At 36.3% G+C, this 19,506-nt stretch overlaps 3 protein-coding genes across 5 annotated transcripts in view; all 3 read left to right on the top strand.

Moving 5' to 3' along the window:
* Positions 1-1,957, top strand: part of otud5a (OTU deubiquitinase 5a) — a 30,277-nt gene extending 28,320 nt beyond the window's left edge. For 2 of the 3 annotated variants that reach the window (XM_089119834.1, XM_039665967.2), the window contains exons 8-9: positions 651-767; positions 1,420-1,957. In XM_089119834.1, coding sequence (XP_088975960.1) covers positions 651-767; positions 1,420-1,541 — 239 coding nt within the window. In that variant the 3' untranslated portion in view covers positions 1,542-1,957. The remainder of the gene's footprint in view (positions 1-650; positions 768-1,419) is intronic. The other variant, XM_039665971.2, reaches the window with a different exon arrangement.
* Positions 1,958-3,373: 1,416 nt separating this feature from the next.
* pim2 (Pim-2 proto-oncogene, serine/threonine kinase) lies at positions 3,374-5,861 on the top strand. Its single transcript, XM_039665977.2, has 7 exons — positions 3,374-3,706; positions 3,924-4,024; positions 4,119-4,169; positions 4,628-4,848; positions 4,926-5,095; positions 5,182-5,358; positions 5,575-5,861. The coding sequence occupies exons 1-7, from the start codon at positions 3,643-3,645 to the stop codon at positions 5,721-5,723; spliced, it is 933 nt and encodes a 310-aa protein (XP_039521911.2). The 5' UTR covers positions 3,374-3,642; the 3' UTR covers positions 5,724-5,861.
* A 2,521-nt stretch (positions 5,862-8,382) lies between these two features.
* slc35a2 (solute carrier family 35 member 2) lies at positions 8,383-18,724 on the top strand. The gene is made up of 5 exons (XM_039665976.2): positions 8,383-8,636; positions 9,858-10,040; positions 11,001-11,152; positions 11,290-11,984; positions 18,553-18,724. The coding sequence occupies exons 1-5, from the start codon at positions 8,555-8,557 to the stop codon at positions 18,584-18,586; spliced, it is 1,146 nt and encodes a 381-aa protein (XP_039521910.1). The 5' UTR covers positions 8,383-8,554; the 3' UTR covers positions 18,587-18,724.
* The last annotated feature ends 782 nt before the right edge of the window (positions 18,725-19,506 follow it).

Raw genomic sequence — 19,506 nt, 5'->3', positions numbered from 1 at the left:
TTTATATTTATATGAAGAGTTCACATGCAAAAGCCTCTAAATGCCATTTGAAATTTTCTTCTTTAATGATGATTTTTATCAAACTTGTATATTTAAGTTCAGTAATTTCACTTAAATAACAATTAATAGGTAATTATCATTGCCATTTAAGTGAAATCACTGAACTTAAATATACAAGCTTGATAAAAATGATCATTCTAGAAGAAAATTTCAAATGGCACTTAGAGGCTTTTGCGTCTGAACTCTTCATATATAAAATCTATATACAGTATATACATGAAAATATTTCTTAAATATATACAAGCATATATATATATACAAAATAATTATACACAGTCCACCCACATATATTATGTAAACACAAACTTTTATTTTGGATGCGATTAATCGTTTGACAGCCCTAATCCAGAAGCATTACAGTAATTAAAATGTGCGGCTAAATGTGCTTAAATTGAATGAAAATAAGTTGACGATGCAAAAGAATAAATACACCATGCAAAATATTTGTTTTTGTAGGGTAAAATGTTACACGTCTTTTTGTGAAATTCACTCAAAACCACTTTGCAGGGGAAGCCACATAGATAGAAACTAAATCTCAATACTTTAGTCTTTGAAAATAAAGATTTCCTGCGTTCCGTCTCGCCGTTCAGGTCCCAGTAACCAGGCTTGCGTTGGACCAGACAGACCCAGCTCGTCTTCTCTGGTGTCTCTGTATCCGGCACTGGGCTATCGGGCCATTATGCAAGAGATGTCCCCTACTGCTTTTGGTGAGGAAGTGGAATCATGCTTGCCAATTCGTCTAGCTGTCCCGCTTGATTCAGTATGAAAGAATCCTGGGCTCAGGAATGCCATGTTAATCACCGCGCTCGCTCGCCTTCCTCATGCGTCTCACACAGCTTGAATCTGTGATGTGATCCATGTGATTCAGCTGCGAAATGCACCCAGAAAGCAGCGTGTACAGTTATTATGTGCCGTTAAATACACTTGATTGTAGTGGAGTATCGGCACACCCCGGCTACTGTTGACAGCGCCATTGTTTCGGCTAAGAACTTAAGAACGAGCAAACAGGGAGTGAATGTTTTTCACAAATTGAACTCTTGTAATGGATCAGTCTAAAACGTCCGGTCACACCTACTCATTCTATTTTGCACATTTGACAATAATAGTAAAAGCAACAAAAAACAATAAAAGGCATTTTTTCAAGAAGTTCCAATGCATGTTGGACACTTGTTGCCTGCTTTTCTTTCACTATACAGTCCAATTTATCTATCAAAAAATGTTCAAAACTCATTTCAAGCATTGGCTTTTGATAAGAAATTCACTCATGTGTGTTGGACTTTTAGTGTATATAACATGTTTTTTTTTTTTTATCTATGTGACCAAACCGTGATTTGTTTTGTTGCTCTTGTTTTGCAACAGGACTTACAGACTGGGAAGACGACGAGATATTGGCGTCCGTCTTGGCCGTGTCACAACAGGAATACCTCGATAGCATGAAGAAAAACGCCATGCATAGAGAACCTTCTCCAGATAGCAGTTGATAAAGGAGGGTGAAGGCACAATCTGCAACCGAAGCAGGAGGCAGATACATGGGGATCAAAACCAATCACATTCTCTCCATCATCATGCAGTTCACATTGTCCTTCCTTTCCTTCACCCATCCATCCATCAGTCCATCACTGGCCCATTGTTGTGATACTACTCGCCTAACCACTCCTTTTCTTTCTTACGCCATCATCATCATCATCATTGGACTTCTTTAGGTGCATGTGAAAATAAACATGACTGATATCATTATTGAATACATGGGGAAATAAAAAATTATTGAAAAGAAAAAAGTCATTCTTTATCCTCTTAATAATTGATTAATATAATCTTGTTTTATTTTCTTGTTTGGGATGAAAATGCTCTTTTTTTTTTTCTTGGAATAAAAAAAAGAAATTTCTGAAAAAATGTACTTCTTTGTTGGCGTCCTTTTTGTGACACATCACTAACAAGGTTTGGTCGTTTTTTTTGGACACACTTGACTGAATTTATTTCTCATTACCTTAATTACTTAAGTTAGAAGTTGGAACAAATGGTGAGGAAGCCAAAAAGTGTCAATCGTAAGTGTGAACTATTTCCGTGCACTTCAAGATGTTGGTTGAGAGAATGACAGAGCACAAAGTTTACAATGTTAAGTTCCTGTATTGAGTTCACAGAGTTCATGTGTCAGTTTTGATATCACTATTTATCTAAAATGTTTTGATTTTTTTGTCTTGGATTTATGTGAATTTGTCGTTTTTGATGATTACTATCATTCTCAAATATGGAAAATAGTTTTATTAAAGAATGAAGTGTGTAAATATTTGACTGGTGGTGAATGTGGATGCATGCAACTTTAATGCATGGCTGAAATCAACCAGTCAAGTGTCTCAACATTAAAGTCTGGTAAGTCAGGTCTGCATAAAGTATTGGCAAACACTATAATTTATCTATTAAAAGTTCTGTATTTTTTGTCATGGAGGTGAAACCACATCAGGTTTTGTAAATAGCTGATGTGGGACTGCCCCACATGCACAGAGCATGCTGTAGAATAAGTCATCAACTCTAAGATCATCCCTGTTTATATGTGCAAATGTGTGCAATGCAATGTCCACATTATATAGCATTTACATTTTTGACGATTTTTTAATTACTAGTAATTAAATAGTGTTTTTCATTGCTATTGCTAATCATTAATTACATGTGCGTTTTACTGGTTACTGTCCAAATGGGAATTCAATTCTAATGTTTTTGTTAAAAATTCTATCGGGATTTGGTGTTCAGATTTATTCACTTCCAAATGCATACGAATTGTATAACGTACCGTTTTTTTTTTTTTTTTCTGGTAGCCTAACTACTCGTTTAGTACCAGTAGCATTTATGAATTATTATTATCTTTTTACCTATTTGTGAGACACTCAATTGGCATTAATCTCTACTAACTGTTTTTAAATAAGCATTTTAAATACACACACACACACACACACAACATAGACATTTTATTTTATATATATATATATATATATATATATATATATATATATATATATATATTTATTTATATATTTATATAAAATTTAGAATAGGCGTCATATTTATTATATGGTTCTCGTTAAAAATGCTACTAGAAACAGTTGCATTAGTGCTCGGATAATTTAAAAATGTACGCGTTAAAAAAACCCTCAGTTATATTCCTGTCATCTCACGCGCGCGCGCTCTTTCTCCGGTACGTTAGGCAAACTGGGGGTGACGATTCTGAGAATTTCAACCACAGCTCATTAATATTCGTTTATTTAAAAGTATCGGCGCTGTGATTGGCTGGTCAGTTCAAAACACTCGAGCGTGTTGGCCGCGATTAGGCGGGTTTTGACAGTGGGCGTGTTTACACATGTAAACTTAAAACATCAACAAACTAAGATTATCCTCAGTCTGTCTGTGCGAGTGTTTGAAGGAGAGTTCACATAGACGCTCCCTGAAAACGGCGGAATTTGAACTGAATTGAAAACAGACAGGGACGAATCATAACAGACGAACATGGATATGCACTGCTGAGGCGGCTGACGGTGATAGCTGAAGATATCATTTGGGTTTTTATTTTTATTCTTATAAAAACGGAAAATGTTGGATAAACGGATTGTTGACCTGCGTTTGGATCAGCTGGAAGAAGTCAAAGCGAAAAATGGTGAGTTCATTATAATACCGAACAACAAAAATATAAAGATTTTACACGAATTTGTTCTAACACATTGCTTTAAAATTAAAGTAACGTACTCAAAAATTAAATTTAAAAAATCGCTTTTTCAATTTCAAAGTTATCTTAATCCAGATCCATAAGTTAGAATAGACGCCATTCATTCCTGGTTATGTTGTTTCTTGAACATTATTGTGTTTATTTTCAGGTAAAGAGCACTTTGAGAAGCAGTATAAGATGGGAACCCTTTTGGGAAGCGGCGGGTTCGGTTCTGTGTTCTCCGGACAACGCATTTCAGACGGGCAACAGGTAAAAATGATAGAAAAAAAAAATTATATAAAAACGTAAATTCTTCATCCCTCATAAATATTGTATTCTAAATTACTTATATTATGATTTTTAGGTCGCTATTAAACAAATATCCCGTGACAGAATTCAACAGTGGGCAAAACTGGTGAGTAATCTTTCATATAAATGAATTATTTCCCTTAAAAGTTTTTTTTTTTTTTCAATTAGTCAGGACCTGCTTGAATAGCCTACGGACTGTAGAAAGCTACGTACCAAAAAAAAATGAAGTATAATAAATATGATTAACGGCGCCCTCTACTGTTTATTATCATTATTAATATTTTTACCGGAGCACAGAAAGTGACGTAGGCGTGACGAATCGGAACGACCTAAAAAGGGAAACTTATTGGGCTTTCCCTAATGTGTCAGAACCAGTTTCATAGACCTAATCAAGAAGGTAGACATGGTTTCAAAACAACAAGTACATTTATAGGTCCACAAATGTAGTTTCCGCTTTTAATAACATTTATAACTCAGGGAGTTTACACCTGCAGGAGGGAATTTTAGCAGGGAAAATATAACTGTTAAAGTCAATAATAATCATTGCCTTTTTAACTCCCACAGCCTGGGGAAGCGAACACGGTCCCAATGGAGGTCGCTCTCCTCCTGTGTCTGGGTGGAGGGTCAGGGTCGGTACCCGGTCACCGCGGCGTCATCCGGATGCTCGACTGGTTTGAGGTGCCGGGTCAGGGCTATCTCATTGTGTTTGAAAAACCCCAACACTGTCAGGACCTGTTTGACTTCATCACTGAACGTGGGGCCCTGGAGGAGCCCATTGCACAGAGGTGCGAAAAAGTCTTATTTTGACTTATTTTGAGTTCTAACAGTAAACTCCAATACTAATGAGTATTGTCTTTTTCAGGTTCCTCAAACAGGTCGTCGAAGCCCTCCAGTTCTGCCACTCCAAGGGAATTGTCCATCGGGACATCAAAGATGAGAACATCCTTATTGACACCCGCACCGGTGACATCAAAATCATCGACTTTGGTTCTGGCGCTCTACTGAAGGACTCCATTTACACTGACTTTGAAGGTAAGGCAGCTTTGGGGTGGTTAATGCATATTTAGGAATATAACATGAATGTGGATCAGGTACGAATGACCCCTCTGTCTGTTTAGGTACCAGAGTCTACAGCCCTCCAGAGTGGATCCTCCACCAGCGTTACAGCGCTCATCCGCTCACTGTGTGGTCACTGGGCGTACTTCTGTTCGACATGGTGTGTGGAGACATTCCCTTCGAGCGGGACGGCGACATTGTACGAGCCACTCCGAGTTTCACTAAGCGCATCTCCAAAGGTGAGCCCTCAAACTAAATCAAACGGGAATCATCAACCAACCCTATCTACTTTCTTAAAGGGATAGTACGCCCCAAAAATGAAAATTCTATCATGTTGTTTCAAGGAGATATTTGAACATTTTCAGTTCCCATTGACCTCCATTGCATTTTTTGTCCATACAATGAGAAGGTTTGTCTGAGTAAACGATGGCAACCTTTATTTTGTTTCATTTCAGAATGCCAGTCTCTGATTCGCTGGTGCCTCTCGTACAGGCCGGAGGACCGGCCGAGTTTGGAGCAGATTTTGCAGCACCCTTGGATGACGGAGACCTCTGAGGACACGGGAGATTTGCGAGCGGAAAGCAATATTAAGCCAAGCCTTTAAATCCTGAAGGACTTTTCACACACACACTGTTTCGTTTGACACTGGACTTCCTGAACTCTAGTTGCTGGCTTCTGGATACTTCCTTATTTATTTTTGTTTGGCTGCCTTCAACGTTGGTTTTTTTGTTTCATATGGACTTGGGTTCTGTGCTTCTCGAAGCTCTGGATTGATGCAGTTTTACTTTATGAGTGAATTTTTCCCCACGACTACAGCCATCACAGCTCAATGCAACAGCGGGAAACGTTCTTATTTATTGCTGATTATTTATGTTTTTTTCAGCCACGTACTAATTTATTTGTGCGCTCTGTGGTTCACGAAGTTTCAGAAGCAGCAAACGGTGTTCGTTTTGTTAGTCTGTGTTCGTTTTAAGTTCAAACTCACTTAAATGTTAGTGGGTGGACTTGCAGTCGCTTGTTAGACTGCGATGATACCTGGTTTTACAGGTTTTTACTGTACAGTGATATTCTCTCCCTGTTCTAAGGGGTTTCAAAAAGACTGGATCTGCTTTCCAGTCTTTTGATGGGAGGCCTGCCGTAACAATAATTCAGGCTCATGTGGATCTGTTCCCATTGATCAACACACACACTCTCAAAGAAGGTGCGACAGAAGAGGAGAGGAACATTCCTTTGGATCCTGTACTCTAAATCAACCAATTCACTAGACAGAAAGCCAGGCAGCTTTTGGTTTCTGTTGGTATTGTTTGTGAAATACCTGGTGTGTAAAGAATGTCGTCAGGACGCTTCATTCAGATATGTGTCATTTTGTTGAAAGTTCCCAAAGGTCAAAGTTTGACTAATGTCATGAGGGCTTCAACCACTAACCCACTAGTGATGTTTACTAAAAAGGGCCAAGTGAGCTTTTCATAATTGTTTGATTTCATTATAACACACCAAAGAGATCTGCCTTACAGTTGATGTGACCAAAGTTTGGGTCCAAAATGTTCAAATTCTTTGATTTGAGACTTTGAAATTGAATGTATGTGAATGGGACCTCTCCAAACATAATGTGTAATGCATTTGCACATGCAAACACTGGGGTATTTTTTTTTTGACACAGCCAATTATATGAGAAACAAAATCCTTGCCATTTTTGCTTGGGTTGGCAAACAAATTTGCTGTAAATACTTGTGTATTGAAATGTGCTGTGGCTGTTGTCACAAGATGTTTAATTTATGAGATTCTATAAATAAAAAATATAGAGGTGAAATATCTATATTTAAAGAAACATCTGTCTTTTGTCTTGTCTTTTATATTGTTTTGCTCAAGCAAATTAGAAATTAAAAGAGAAACTGCTGCCAATTTAGTGGATTGATCTAAATAGCGTTCATAGTTTTCTATGCATACTTCAAGTTTTTGAACAGGCGTCTCCAGTCAAACCATTCAGGTTAGTTATTCCCGATAAGTGAAAGAATGAAGAACTCTGCCACGTGCTTTACTGCAATGACCGAACCAATCTTTCCACATTAGTTCTGAATCAATCACCTGAAACAAACCTGGCGGCATACCAGTAGACATCTGTTGATGTGTTCAAGTACCTTTGTAAACTATTGTTTAATAAGTTAAACGTATTCTTCGACTCTTATTTGATCTTTTATTTAGCAAAATTTATATTTAGATTATCTGTAGGAAATACATTTTTAATTGTGATGTCGAGACTGAATCTATTAGGTGCTGCTGCCCCCTACTGGTCACTGTGGTGAAATACAAATATGGCTTCTTTACTGCACCCATAGACTATGTACTGCACCCAGGATGTATCTGACTGTACTTTCCCCCCTCCTTTTTACACCATGCTTTACACGTAGTCATGTATTAGATAGTTTAGCAAAATAGAAATGAAGTCATTGTGGATGGCTATGAAATTATCAGATTTGGGTAATGGAAAAGGGAAAATAAATCTCCAAGGGAAAAAAAGTGTTAAAAAACCCAAAACAAAATCCCACAGTTACGGGAAGTGATTTTGCAGAATTCAATGCTATTGCTAATACCATAGTTATATTTGAGGTACTTTTATGTCATTTATTTGATTTGAGGCTGCGCGCTGGCGGCGCTAATACGTTCCCGTAGTTCAGATCTCGATAGAGAGAAGAAGAAGAAGAAGAACATAGACATATACACTAGACTTCACCTGGGGGTTCTAAGCATGCGTCAAAACCGCCGCCATCTTGGAACAGGGGTCTTGTCATAGGAAGTAGCTAGGTAACGCTGCTATCTCTGCCTTTACTTCGAATTAATTGATGGTGGCGGACTTTTGTCCAGCGTATGAAGTTCACGGATGAAATCTGAACTAGGAAGAATGTTTTTTTTAAAAAAAAAATAATAATAATAAATACATTTTTTTTTCTTTCTGGAATCAATGATAAATATGTCTGACCGTTGGAACAAACCAAAAAAACAAGAAAAATCGCATTCATGATGATTTATGGTGATTTTATTTGCGTTAGACCTGTGTCTACTACATTGACGCTGATGCATTAAAGTGGAGGGGCTCCCCTGTTTCAAGATGGCGGCTCTATTGACGCATTCGTTCTAATGAACTGCCGTATCCAAGGTGAGGTCTAGTGTATATGTCTATGGAAGAAGAAGAAGAAGAAGAAGAAGAAGAAGAGCGTGTGTGATTGGTCGAGGCTTTCGCGAACGGCTACAGGAAGTGATTGTGTGCTTGGGGACGTCAACACTTTTCTCGAGCTCCTCTGACTATTCCGACCTCATTCACCGCATATATGTGAGCTGTTTCATGGAGCAGCGGTGGGGAAATTATCATCAAGCTCTGTAATCAATACAGATCGAGCGGATCGTGTGAGTTTGTGGGCAGAATTAAGTTCATGTTCGATGATGATCATGGCAGCAGCAGGCAATGAAAGTCCAAATAAAAGCACTGAGGATAAAACATCATCCCGCAGACAGAGTGAAGGTAAAACTACAACAACATTTTCATCCTCAGTTATGCTATTTCTCTGATTCAAACACCTGCCTGTTTTAAGGACTCTGCTTTGGCTGTCAGATCAAGTGCAATAAAGTGTGAAAATGTAACATGGAGTGCATAGTTACCACAACCTACTATAATATTATTACTATGTTTTTTTGGACAAACCATTGATTGCAGTGTTTGAAGTTAAATGTAAATAACATGGACCATGCTATCTGAATATAGGACAATGATATTGCTGTTTGATACTATCACTTACAGAAGCGTACCAGTCTCTTGAAGGATGTACATGAACATGAGTATGACAATCATTCAAAAATGGCAAAGTGCCATTACCATCTGATCTGATATCACTAACATGGTAGTACCGACACAGTATTTTTTGTTAAAGTTAGCGTGAGAATCTTGTAGAGGCCAAATAATGAAAAATCAAGATCAAAATACAACAGGGTTTGTCATGAATTATAAAATCACGAAGGCAAACAATATCTGTTTAAAAACAAAAATATAATCACTCCCAATTTACATCAGAGAGTGTTGCACATTTGTCCACTGCAATAAAGAAATATAGTTTCATGAACAAACCTTAAAAAATTAAAGTTAGTTTATGCATATGGTATCATAATCTAACCGTTCTAACTAGCAGTTTGAGGGTTTGGCGGACGGTGTGTGTTATATGTCAGTCTGTCTGGATGTTTGTCATTCTTTAGAAAACTGAAAACTGGCGAAACAGGATCACGTGTTTACAGTTCCTGTTTGTCGTGTTTATAAAAACCTGAGCTTTCTTGTGATTCTCTCTGAGAAAACAATCATAGAGGGTTTATTTTATGCATTTCCATTTTGCCTTTATTTCTGTTTCATCTTGTATTTTCACATTTTAATCCAATTTTAGTAAGAAACTTGTGTAGTTTTGGCCATTTGGTACCAAGTAATGTGTCAATGAACTGCATATGCTTTTACACACAGTGGTGTGTATGAATGAAGTGTCTGTAAGCAGGGTGTTGGCACTAGATTGAGCAAACATTCGCCCACGTTGACGACGTGTATAGGTGTGTCCGTTACTGAAATTACAAGCAAAACATTGACTAGCTGCATTCAGAAAAGTGAAATGCTGACGTCAGTGTTCAGATCCGTTCCCAGTTTCAAGGTCTCAGTGTAAAACCTGCTTTTTGTTGACTAAAATATTCTCGTGTTTGTCTCTTGTAGTGAACAAGAAGTTGAAGTACATCAGTTTGGCAATTCTGGTGATCCAGAATGCATCGCTCATCCTCAGCATCCGCTACGTGCGGACGTTGCCGGGAGATCGTTTCTTCGCCACATCAGCCGTAGTGATGGCAGAAGTCCTTAAATTCCTCACCTGTCTGGTCATCATCGTGATACAGAAGAGAGGTGCGTTCACTAGAGTTGTGGTCTGTTACATGTGTTTAATATATCAAAAATGACAACTCTCTCTCGCAACTGTTTTCAACATTGATAATAATAAGAAATGTTTCTTGAGCAGCAAATCACTAAATTAGAATGATTTCTGAAGGATCATGTGACACTGAAGACTGGAGTAATGATGCTGAAAATTCAGCTTTGCATCACAGGAATAAATTACATTTTAAAACATATTCAAATAGAAAACGGTTATTTTAAATTAAAATAATATCACAAAATAAAAGTATTTCAAAAACAAACTGTATTCTGTTCAAATGTGGGCAAAAATATTTCGATTTATTTTTTAAAAATACTTCCCTTGATCTGAGCGGTACATTTGCTGGCTGCTTTTCCTAAGTTTGCCTCCTGAACACACTTTTTTTTTTTTTTGACTCAATTCTAAAATGTTAAGTGGGTGAAAAAAAACTCCTTAATCTTGTATTTGGGTCAAAAATGGGCACCCATAGAAATGAATGGGAAAAACTGTAATTTAGAGCATTTTAAAATAAGCCAAAATAAGACACCAGGTGACAGCACACGCAAAGTCACTTCATCTTTAGCTTTTAGCTCTAAGAACTTATTGGAACGATATTTTAATGTAGTTAAAAAAAGAGCATAATTTACACAGAAAATATAGTACTTTTTGAAGTAAATAAATAAAAAAATACCCCCAAAATAAAAAAAAACACCATAAATGGATAGACAAAACTTTATCGAAGACAGTGATATATCATTTATAATAAATAAAAATTAGGATCACACCTGAGTCCTCTGTGCCCACATTTGTCCACAATTACAGGATTAAAGGCTATAAAGTGAATACGGTTTTGTGGGCTACCCAAAACTTTTGAATGGTAGTGTATGTAATATCTCTACAAACAAAAAACACCACTTCTATGTGTCTCTTCTCATTTTGTTTTTTAAATGTAGGTAATGTGAAGTCCTTCGTATGGTTATTGTATGACTCCATATTCATCCAGTATTCGGACACACTGAAGTTAGCAGTTCCGTCACTCATCTACACTTTACAAAACAACCTGCAGTATGTGGCCATTTCCAATTTACCAGCAGCCACTTTCCAGGTAAGACTTTTCCACAAATTATTTATTTGTGTGTGTGTGTGTGGTAATGTGAACTAAATGAACCTGTGTTTCTCACCCTAAACATGTTATGCTTAGTAAAATCAGTGTAGATTTGAAGATTCCCTTTGTTTCTACAGGTCACATATCAGCTGAAGATCTTGACCACAGCATTGTTTTCAGTGCTCATGCTGCGGAAGAGCCTGTCTAAAATCCAGTGGGTCTCACTAGTGCTGCTGTTCGCCGGTGTGGCGATCGTCCAGGTGGATCAGGAGAGTGGAAAGCAGAAGGAGGCTTTGACCAGCGTCAACCAGAACTACTTCAAGGGCTTGGTGTCCGTGATCGTCTCGTGCTTGTCCTCCGGGTTCGCCGGCGTTTACTTCGAGAAGATCTTGAAGGGAAGCTCTGCCTCGGTGTGGATGAGAAACATCCAGCTCGGGATCTTCGGGACTCTTTTGGGTCTCCTCGGCATGTGGTGGAACGACGGCGCCGCCATCGCCGAAAAAGGCTTCCTGTTCGGATACACTCCCCTCGTGTGGGTCGTCATTTTCAACCAGGCGTTCGGCGGCCTCCTGGTGGCTGTTGTCGTGAAATACGCAGACAATATTCTCAAAGGCTTCGCCACCTCTTTTTCCATCATCGTGTCCACGATCACGTCCGTCTACCTCTTCGGCTTCCACGTGGACGTGATATTCACGCTGGGCGCAGGATTGGTCATAGGAGCCGTCTATATGTACAGTCTCCCCAAACCAAACACCAGCACTTCCAGCACCAGCACATCTTCACCCATCCACAGCAATGGAAGAGACTCGGAGCTGGATGCTTTCCTTCCAAAGTCAGTGCTGGTGAAATGAAATGAGCCACCTTATCTGTGTCCCCTTCCATTAATCGCTCTTTACCTCTCTCGGTGGAAGTCCTAACTCTCTCCTCTTTCTCATTTCTCTCTGCTGCTGTGTGGGTTTGGGTGCTTCTGTGGACACGTCTAGGCCAAATTAATTATTGAAATAATTTGGAAAGCACAAACCAGAGAGACGTAGACTTAGGTTTCACAGTTTTCAGTTTTCGTTTGATACCAAAAACAAACAGTGGCATTCTTCACCTGGGATATCTGTTGAAACTCTTTCCAACATCTTCACCTCCCTTCCCTGTTTGCCTTAAACAGCATTTTCCTGATCAGCTCGATCTCGAGGGGAGAAGACGTGAAGCAGAGGAACGTTGGGCTGGATTGACTTGAAATCTAATGGATGAATCTCACAAAACCTGTAACTTTCACTTCAAAATAAAGAGCCAATTTAAGGAGTAGTTCACTTTAAAAAAAAAAACTTTTGCTGGTAATTTACTCACCCCCACGTCATCCAAGATGCCCATGTCATTCTTTCTTCAGTCGAAAAGAAATGAAGGTTTTTGATGAAAACATTGCAGGATTTTTCTCCATATAATGGACTTCAATGGGAACCAAACAGTTCAAGGTACAAAAGACAGTTTCAGTGCAAACTGCAAACTGTTTAAAGGGCTTTAAACGATTCCAGATGATGAATAAGGGTCTTATCAAGCGAAATTAAAAAAAAAATAATAACAAAGTTTAAGTTTTATAAGCTCAAATGCTCGCCTTGCTCTGTTAAGGTTAGGCTTTGATGCGCGTTCGTGACTCTCCTATTTGAACTAGTTCATCAACATGAACAAATCTTTTCCAGAGTCAACTCGTTCATTTCATTCGTTGAATGAACCAAAAGACACGCAAAAAGATTCGTTCATTTTGATAAACGAGTTCTAACAGGAGAGTCACGAACGCGCATACAGAACAGAGCAAGGCGGCCATTTGAGCTTATAAAACTTAAACTTTGTTATTTACTTTTTTTTTTTTAAATGAGCGATCGTTTCGCTTGATAAGACCCTTATTCATCGTCTGGAATGGTTTAAAGCCCTTTGAACAGTTTGTAGTTTGCATTGAAAGTGTCTTTTGGACCTTGAACCCTTTGGTTCCCATTGAAGTCCATTATATGGAGAAAAATCCTGGAATGTTTTCATCAAAAACCTTAATTTCTTTTCGACTGATTAAAGAAAGACATGGACATCTTGGATGACATGGGGGTGAGGTTTTTTTTTTTTTTTTTTAAAGTGAACTACTCCTTTAAGTGCTAAAACAAATGATTGCATTGTGAAATTTAAGCAAATTTAACTTTCAAATTTAAAAATCAACATGAATTAGATTTTCTTTCAAATAAATAAATAAATTTAAAATATATGTATTTTTTGCACTTAATGCTAATTTAAAAAAGGAACGTTTATTTGTTATGAAACCCTAATGAAATCTTAATGGCCCACACACAAAATATAATTGATCAAGTTCCTCTAATTTCTATTATTGTGATTGTTGGTGTGAAATTCACCCAGGTATCATCTTGACAGGTTTTTTTTTTTTGTGAGATTCACCCACTTCATAAGTTCTTCGCCCCAAATCATTGTCTCGTGTAAATAGAGAAAAAGAAAAATAATGGTTGAGAAAAGCTGTTTGAATGTCTGCCGTGTTTAAAGCATGGCAATACCTCACCTCTAATTGGTTTGTGCAGTGGCGAAGAGCTTGTTTCACTCGTATCTGTAGCAGTATTGTGGCATTTGTCGTCTGCGTGTTGAGTTTGGTTTCATACTGGGTGATTTGGGCTGATATAGTCGAGGAATCCGATCAAGGGAAGCTTTGAAATCTCTGCAAGTCCTCCTTACCCATAATCAATGAATTAAGCGATGACACCCTTATAGACCATTTCACAAGATGTAAACAACACTGGTCCAGAAGCACTTCCTGTTTCAGTTTTTTAACACTACATAAAAGCTGGGATAAAATACAACCAACAGAACATTTAAAACTGAATCAAAAAGTTAAACAAACGTCTTTAAGATGTTTTCTTTACAAGTGAAATAAAGAAAACAGTTACAAACTGAAACAGGAAGTGCTTCTGGACCGGTGTTGTTTACATCTTGTGAAATGGTCTATACAGGGCGTGTCTGAAAATGAGCACTAATTGGAAGTGAGCTCCATTAATGCTATTAAAATGTGCTTGAACTCAAAATATTTGACGGACAATCGCATAACGCATTGCTTCCGTGTGGATTCTTGCTTTACCACCCTTGGTATTTTCAGCTCTTTACTGTTCGGGAAACTGACTAACCTGGTCATTTTCTAACCAAATGGCACCTTAGTGAAAGCTCTTCTGTTTTCTTTGCGTGTGCAAATGTCTGCGTCTCTTTGTGAGGGGGACTAGGCTAGTTTTGCTTAACCAACAACTGGTTAACGCTGTGCCTTTCTCAATCAACTTGTGACTGAATGGTAACTATGTAGTTCTTACACTGTACATAATATCAAAGTAATATCTCCTTTTTATGATGCAAAAATATTTGTGGGTTTATCTTATGTTATGTATTGTATAAACAATTCTGTGCACATATTTGCTACAAATACGCCAAAACTGTTCTCAGTAAATCCCCACACCTCAAGAGAACGTCCTGATATATATATATATATAAATGAATGTTTTATTTCCGTTTTTGTTTTTTACAGTAGGAAATATGCTCACCAGAGCACGTGTGGAAATTTGGTCAACAGGTGATGGATCATATTGGGGAAATATATTGTTGTGGTTTGAGGCTTTTGTTGGTCTTTAAAAGGGTTTAATATGCATGTCGGATTTCATATAAGCTTAAAAGAACTGGGTTAAGTGCTGTAAAGTAGATTTTAATTTTTCATTGTTTTGGGTGCAGAAGTGTTTGTTTACTTTCTTTGCTGATGCCAGTTGCACTAATTTACTTTTTTTTTCTTCATGTCAACATGAAATCAGAATTAGCTCCATATTACATGCTGGTGGTCTTAATGTGCACAGATTATCTGTGGACGTTATTTCTAAGAAAGAAATGTTTGTTTGTTTTTCTAAATATAAAGTTTTCCCCATCCTCAAAATTGCTTTCTATGGAAGCTTGTTTCCACCACAGAATAAAAAACTTAAAAAACTTTTTATTTCGCAATTCTGACTTTATAACTAGGGCTGTCAAACAATTAATCGCAATTAATCGCATCCAAAATAAGTTTGTGTTTACATAATATGTGTGGGTGCACTGTGTATAATTATTTTTTATATATATAAATACACACACATGCATGTAGAAAAAAAACATTATTTATATATAAAATATTTATATATAATATAAATTATACATTACAGTATATGTGTGTGTGTGTATATATATATATATGAAAATATTTCTTAAATATATACAAGCATATATATATATATATATATATGAAGAGTTCAGATGCAAAAGCCTCTAAATGCCATTTGAAATTTTCTTCTTTAATGATGATTTTTATGAAACCTGTATATTTAAGTTCAGTAATTTCACTTAAAAAACAAATAATAGGTAATTATCATTGCCATTTAAGTGAAATCACTGAACTTAAATATACAAGTTTGATAAAAATCATCATTAAAGAAGAAAATTTCAAATGGCATTTAGAGGCTTTTGCATCTGAACTCTTCATATATATATATATATATATATATATATATATAGATGTATAAATTAAAAATAATTATATACACAGTGCACCCACATATATTATGTAAACACAAACATTTATTTTGGATGCGATTAATCGTTCGACAGCTGAGAAAAAAAAGTCAACATGAAACAAGCTTCCATAGCTTTCCTTTTTGCCAGTTGTTAATGTTGAAATTTAATGGATGCTTAAAGTTAATGTAATTAATAATACTACAATAACCGGAAATAGAAATTAACCTCATAACTTGCCATTATATTTAATATCTGCTTTCACGATGAAACCAATATGATGGTAAAAAGGCTTGCAAATAACAATTTATGTTGACTTTAATTCACAAATTGTGATGTTATAGTTCCCTTCAGCTCTAACGTTGATAGTCTAGATCTTAAACCCCATCAGAGGATTGTTTTTAGAGACTTTTTCAGAAACTGAGCCGAGAGTGACCTCGGGCAGCTAAAGCGATTTTGTGTGCGTGTGCGTTTGGTAAAATATTTTAGGCTACTTGGATATGATTGTGTGTGTGTGTTTGGGTATGAGAGAATTTACTACAAGCCATTTTATGACACAAAATCATGTAAATCTTTCATGTTTGTATATGAGAGATTATTATTATGATGGTGTTTGACAAAGATATATCATGAATATTAATTAGGGTCACAAAAGATGGAAGCATTTTCAGTGAATCACAATGTGAACTGAAAATACTGTATTTGTTTTCGGCTCATTGGTGGATAGATCTGATTTTAAGAACTTGAGCTGAAAGCGAACGCATGCATAAAATATATAACGTTGCACATGTCCAGTTGAGATTTATGTTCAATTTTTGTTCTGTGACAACTGTTAACACCTCGTCATTGCAGAAAGACTGCACAGATTTCATCACTACAGCTGATAAATCAAGGACGGCCTCTGTTAAGCCCTGTCTCTGGCACTATGATCAATATTGTAAATAGTCTGTGAAGAGTTGAAGTACAGCCCCTGTTGGCTAATTTCTTATAGTTGCCTCTTTCTTGAGGCAGACAATAAACATCGAATAGAGAATAGAGTTTCTGTTTCTTATGAGCTTCAAAATTGTATCTGTCTTGTGTGTGCGTGTGTGTATAATCCCAGTGTAGACTTGTTAACTTTTAAAAAAACTTTTGCTGATAATTTACTCACCCCCATGTCATCCAAGATGTCCACGTCTTTCTTTCTTCAGTCGAAAAGAAATTAAGGTTTTTGATGAAAACATTACAGGATTTTTCTCCATATAATGGACTTCAATGGGAACCAAACGGTTCAAGGTCCAAAAGACAGTTTCAGTGCAAACTGTTCAAAGAGCTTGAAACAATTCCAGACGATGAATAAGGGTCTTATCAAGCGAATTTTTTTTTTTAAAAATAACAAAGTTTAAGTTTTATAAGCTCAAATGCTCGCCTTGCTCTGTTCTGTGATGTGCGTTCGTGACTCTCCTGTTCGAACTCGTTTATCAAAATGAACAAATCTTTTTTTCGTGATATTTGGTTCATTCAATGAAAAAATTGACTCGGGAAAAGATTCGTTCGGAGAAAAATGCTGAAATGTTTTCATTTTAAAACCTTAATTTCTTTTCTACTGAAGAAAGAAAGACATGGACATATTAGATGACATGGGGGTGAGTAAATTATCAGCAAAAGTTTTTTTAAAAGTGAACCACTGCTTTAAGTGAATAGATGAAAACATATATTTCACCCGAAAATTAAAGCTAAGACAATTTTTTTTGTTCGTGGAAAAATGTGAAGACTATTTGTAGGATTCTTTTAATTGTTTTTTTTTTTAGTTAAAGCAATAGTTTACTGACAATTTCTCCTGTGCTCTTATTGCTGCAGTTAAGGTAATATATCTGGATTTTCCACTGGGGATTTTCAGGTTTAGTTACTTTCTTATTCCCATGTGTTTTTTAGTGATTCTCATTTCTGTAGTTTAGCCATCTTTGTGCTAAAATAATTGTGTAATATTTAATTTGCAGTAAAACAAATGCTACCCTGATGCATAAATATTAATAGTTCATAAATGAGTATTGGTTAATCATGGACTTCTCATGATTTGCTGATTGAGCTTTTCATACATCATATTATTTTTTTCCCCCACTTTACTTGTAAAAACTGTTTAAAATCATTTTTTAAAGCATGAAACAGGCTTTTTAGGGCACATCCTGACATAAAAAAAATGTAAACAGAACGGGTTATCAGAGGTGATTTTGCTTCATTTCTGCACACTAACCACTAACTGATCTGTTGCATAATAATGTTAATACACCCCATATATATATATATATATATATATATATATATATATAACCTGCATGGCCAAAGTATGAGAACTTGAACACCATCCATATATTGAACTTTTAATTTCCATTGTCAGTCAATGGAAATTTCCAATCAGGCAGTCGGTACTCCCTTGAAGCGTTCATCTTTATGGATTTGCATTCGGCATATTGTCATGATGGAACAAACTGCACCATAATTATTGTATTGTACTTTTATCAAGTCTTTGTTCCTGTTAGTAATGGGCGTAGTTCAAACAGTCAATCGGTTTATTACAAAGGTGTGTCCACATACTTTCAGTCTAGTAATGAAAATTCCTATACATTTAAAATAGGGGCACAACTCAGATTGGATGTGAGATCGCTGGGTGTTTTACTTCGGCATGGCTGTATGATATTCAAGAATGCATTGCATGTATAAAAACCAGCAAACACAGATAAAAATGTAAAATGTTAAAGTCCACATATAGAGGATAAAACATATAACACCATATTATTTCTCTGTCTCTCTTTGTTAACCGTACAATTAATGTGTCCTTTCTCTCTCTTTTCTGTTCCCATTAGTCCCAAGGCCCCAGGAAAGAAGAAAGGAAATTGACAAAAACATGAAGAGATGATGAGAACACATTGTGCCTACAGGTCCTACACTCCTGCCCTTGTTTCCAAAGGAAAGATGAGAGTTATGTTTCAATTGCCTTATTATGCTCAGTCACAATATTAACTCCGTTACAAGTGATCATACTTCTAAACTAAACTGGGCTGACTGACTTTATGAAACCTCATATTTATGATACCTCACTATCATAATGATATGCATTTGATATTGTCATTGATTGAAGGTGTAATATTAATGTAAACAGGGAATTTTTACGTTTTGTATGCTGGAACTGGAAAAGTACTTTTTTTCAATGGCCTCATCAAATTGGGAATTCTGAAGCTGCTGCCTTATTATGAAATAATTTCTTAATTCTTTTATTGTAGTTTTGCTTTTTTACTAATAACTGTTTTGCCATATTGTGTTCATTGATGCCTTTTGTGTTAGTGCCTTTAACATTTCAGCTGTGCTATGTGTGTGACAGAGTTTCAAATATACTTTAAATAATCAAGCAAACTTTTCTTTCTCCACATGCACTTCAGAAACTCTATTTCATGTAATTTTATCTTGTTATATATGCCAGTGAACTTTAATTCACCTCTTTTAGAGTACAAAAACTGCATTTCTGATCTAAGTGTATGCATATCACTGTGCTGTAGCCTACAAGTTTTTTTTTTTTTTTTAAATATCTAGCTACTCTGTATTATTATTTGTTATTATTGGGTGAGCAGCAGTAAAATGTGACTGAATTGCAGTGGTTATATTTCAACCTTGTAAACATACATTTGCCTTATTTCACAATCCAAGTAAGGGAACCTAAAATTAAACTAAATGTTTAACCATTTCAGAAGAATAATCAATATTATTGTTGTATTTGTGTTTGGAATAAACATGGTTTTGAATGTGATTTGCCTTGTTGATAA

The sequence above is a fragment of the Pimephales promelas genome, chromosome 14 (genome assembly GCF_988280905.1).
Source record: "Pimephales promelas chromosome 14, fPimPro1.hap1.1, whole genome shotgun sequence".
NCBI classification, from domain to species: Eukaryota; Metazoa; Chordata; class Actinopteri; order Cypriniformes; family Leuciscidae; genus Pimephales; species Pimephales promelas.
Note: the sequence above shows the minus strand (reverse complement) of the source record. Positions and strands in the feature narration are given on the sequence as shown.

Coding starts and splice junctions, on each gene's coding strand:
- pim2 (XM_039665977.2), top strand. CDS start 3,643: ATGTTGGATAAACGGATTGTTGACCTGCGTTTGGATCAGCTGGAAGAA. Junction 4,849..4,925: donor GAGGAGCCCATTGCACAGAG/GTGCGAAAAAGT, acceptor TGTCTTTTTCAG/GTTCCTCAAACAGGTCGTCG. Junction 5,359..5,574: donor CACTAAGCGCATCTCCAAAG/GTGAGCCCTCAA, acceptor GTTTCATTTCAG/AATGCCAGTCTCTGATTCGC.
- slc35a2 (XM_039665976.2), top strand. CDS start 8,555: ATGATGATCATGGCAGCAGCAGGCAATGAAAGTCCAAATAAAAGCACT. Junction 8,637..9,857: donor ATCCCGCAGACAGAGTGAAG/GTAAAACTACAA, acceptor TGTCTCTTGTAG/TGAACAAGAAGTTGAAGTAC. Junction 10,041..11,000: donor CATCGTGATACAGAAGAGAG/GTGCGTTCACTA, acceptor TTTTAAATGTAG/GTAATGTGAAGTCCTTCGTA.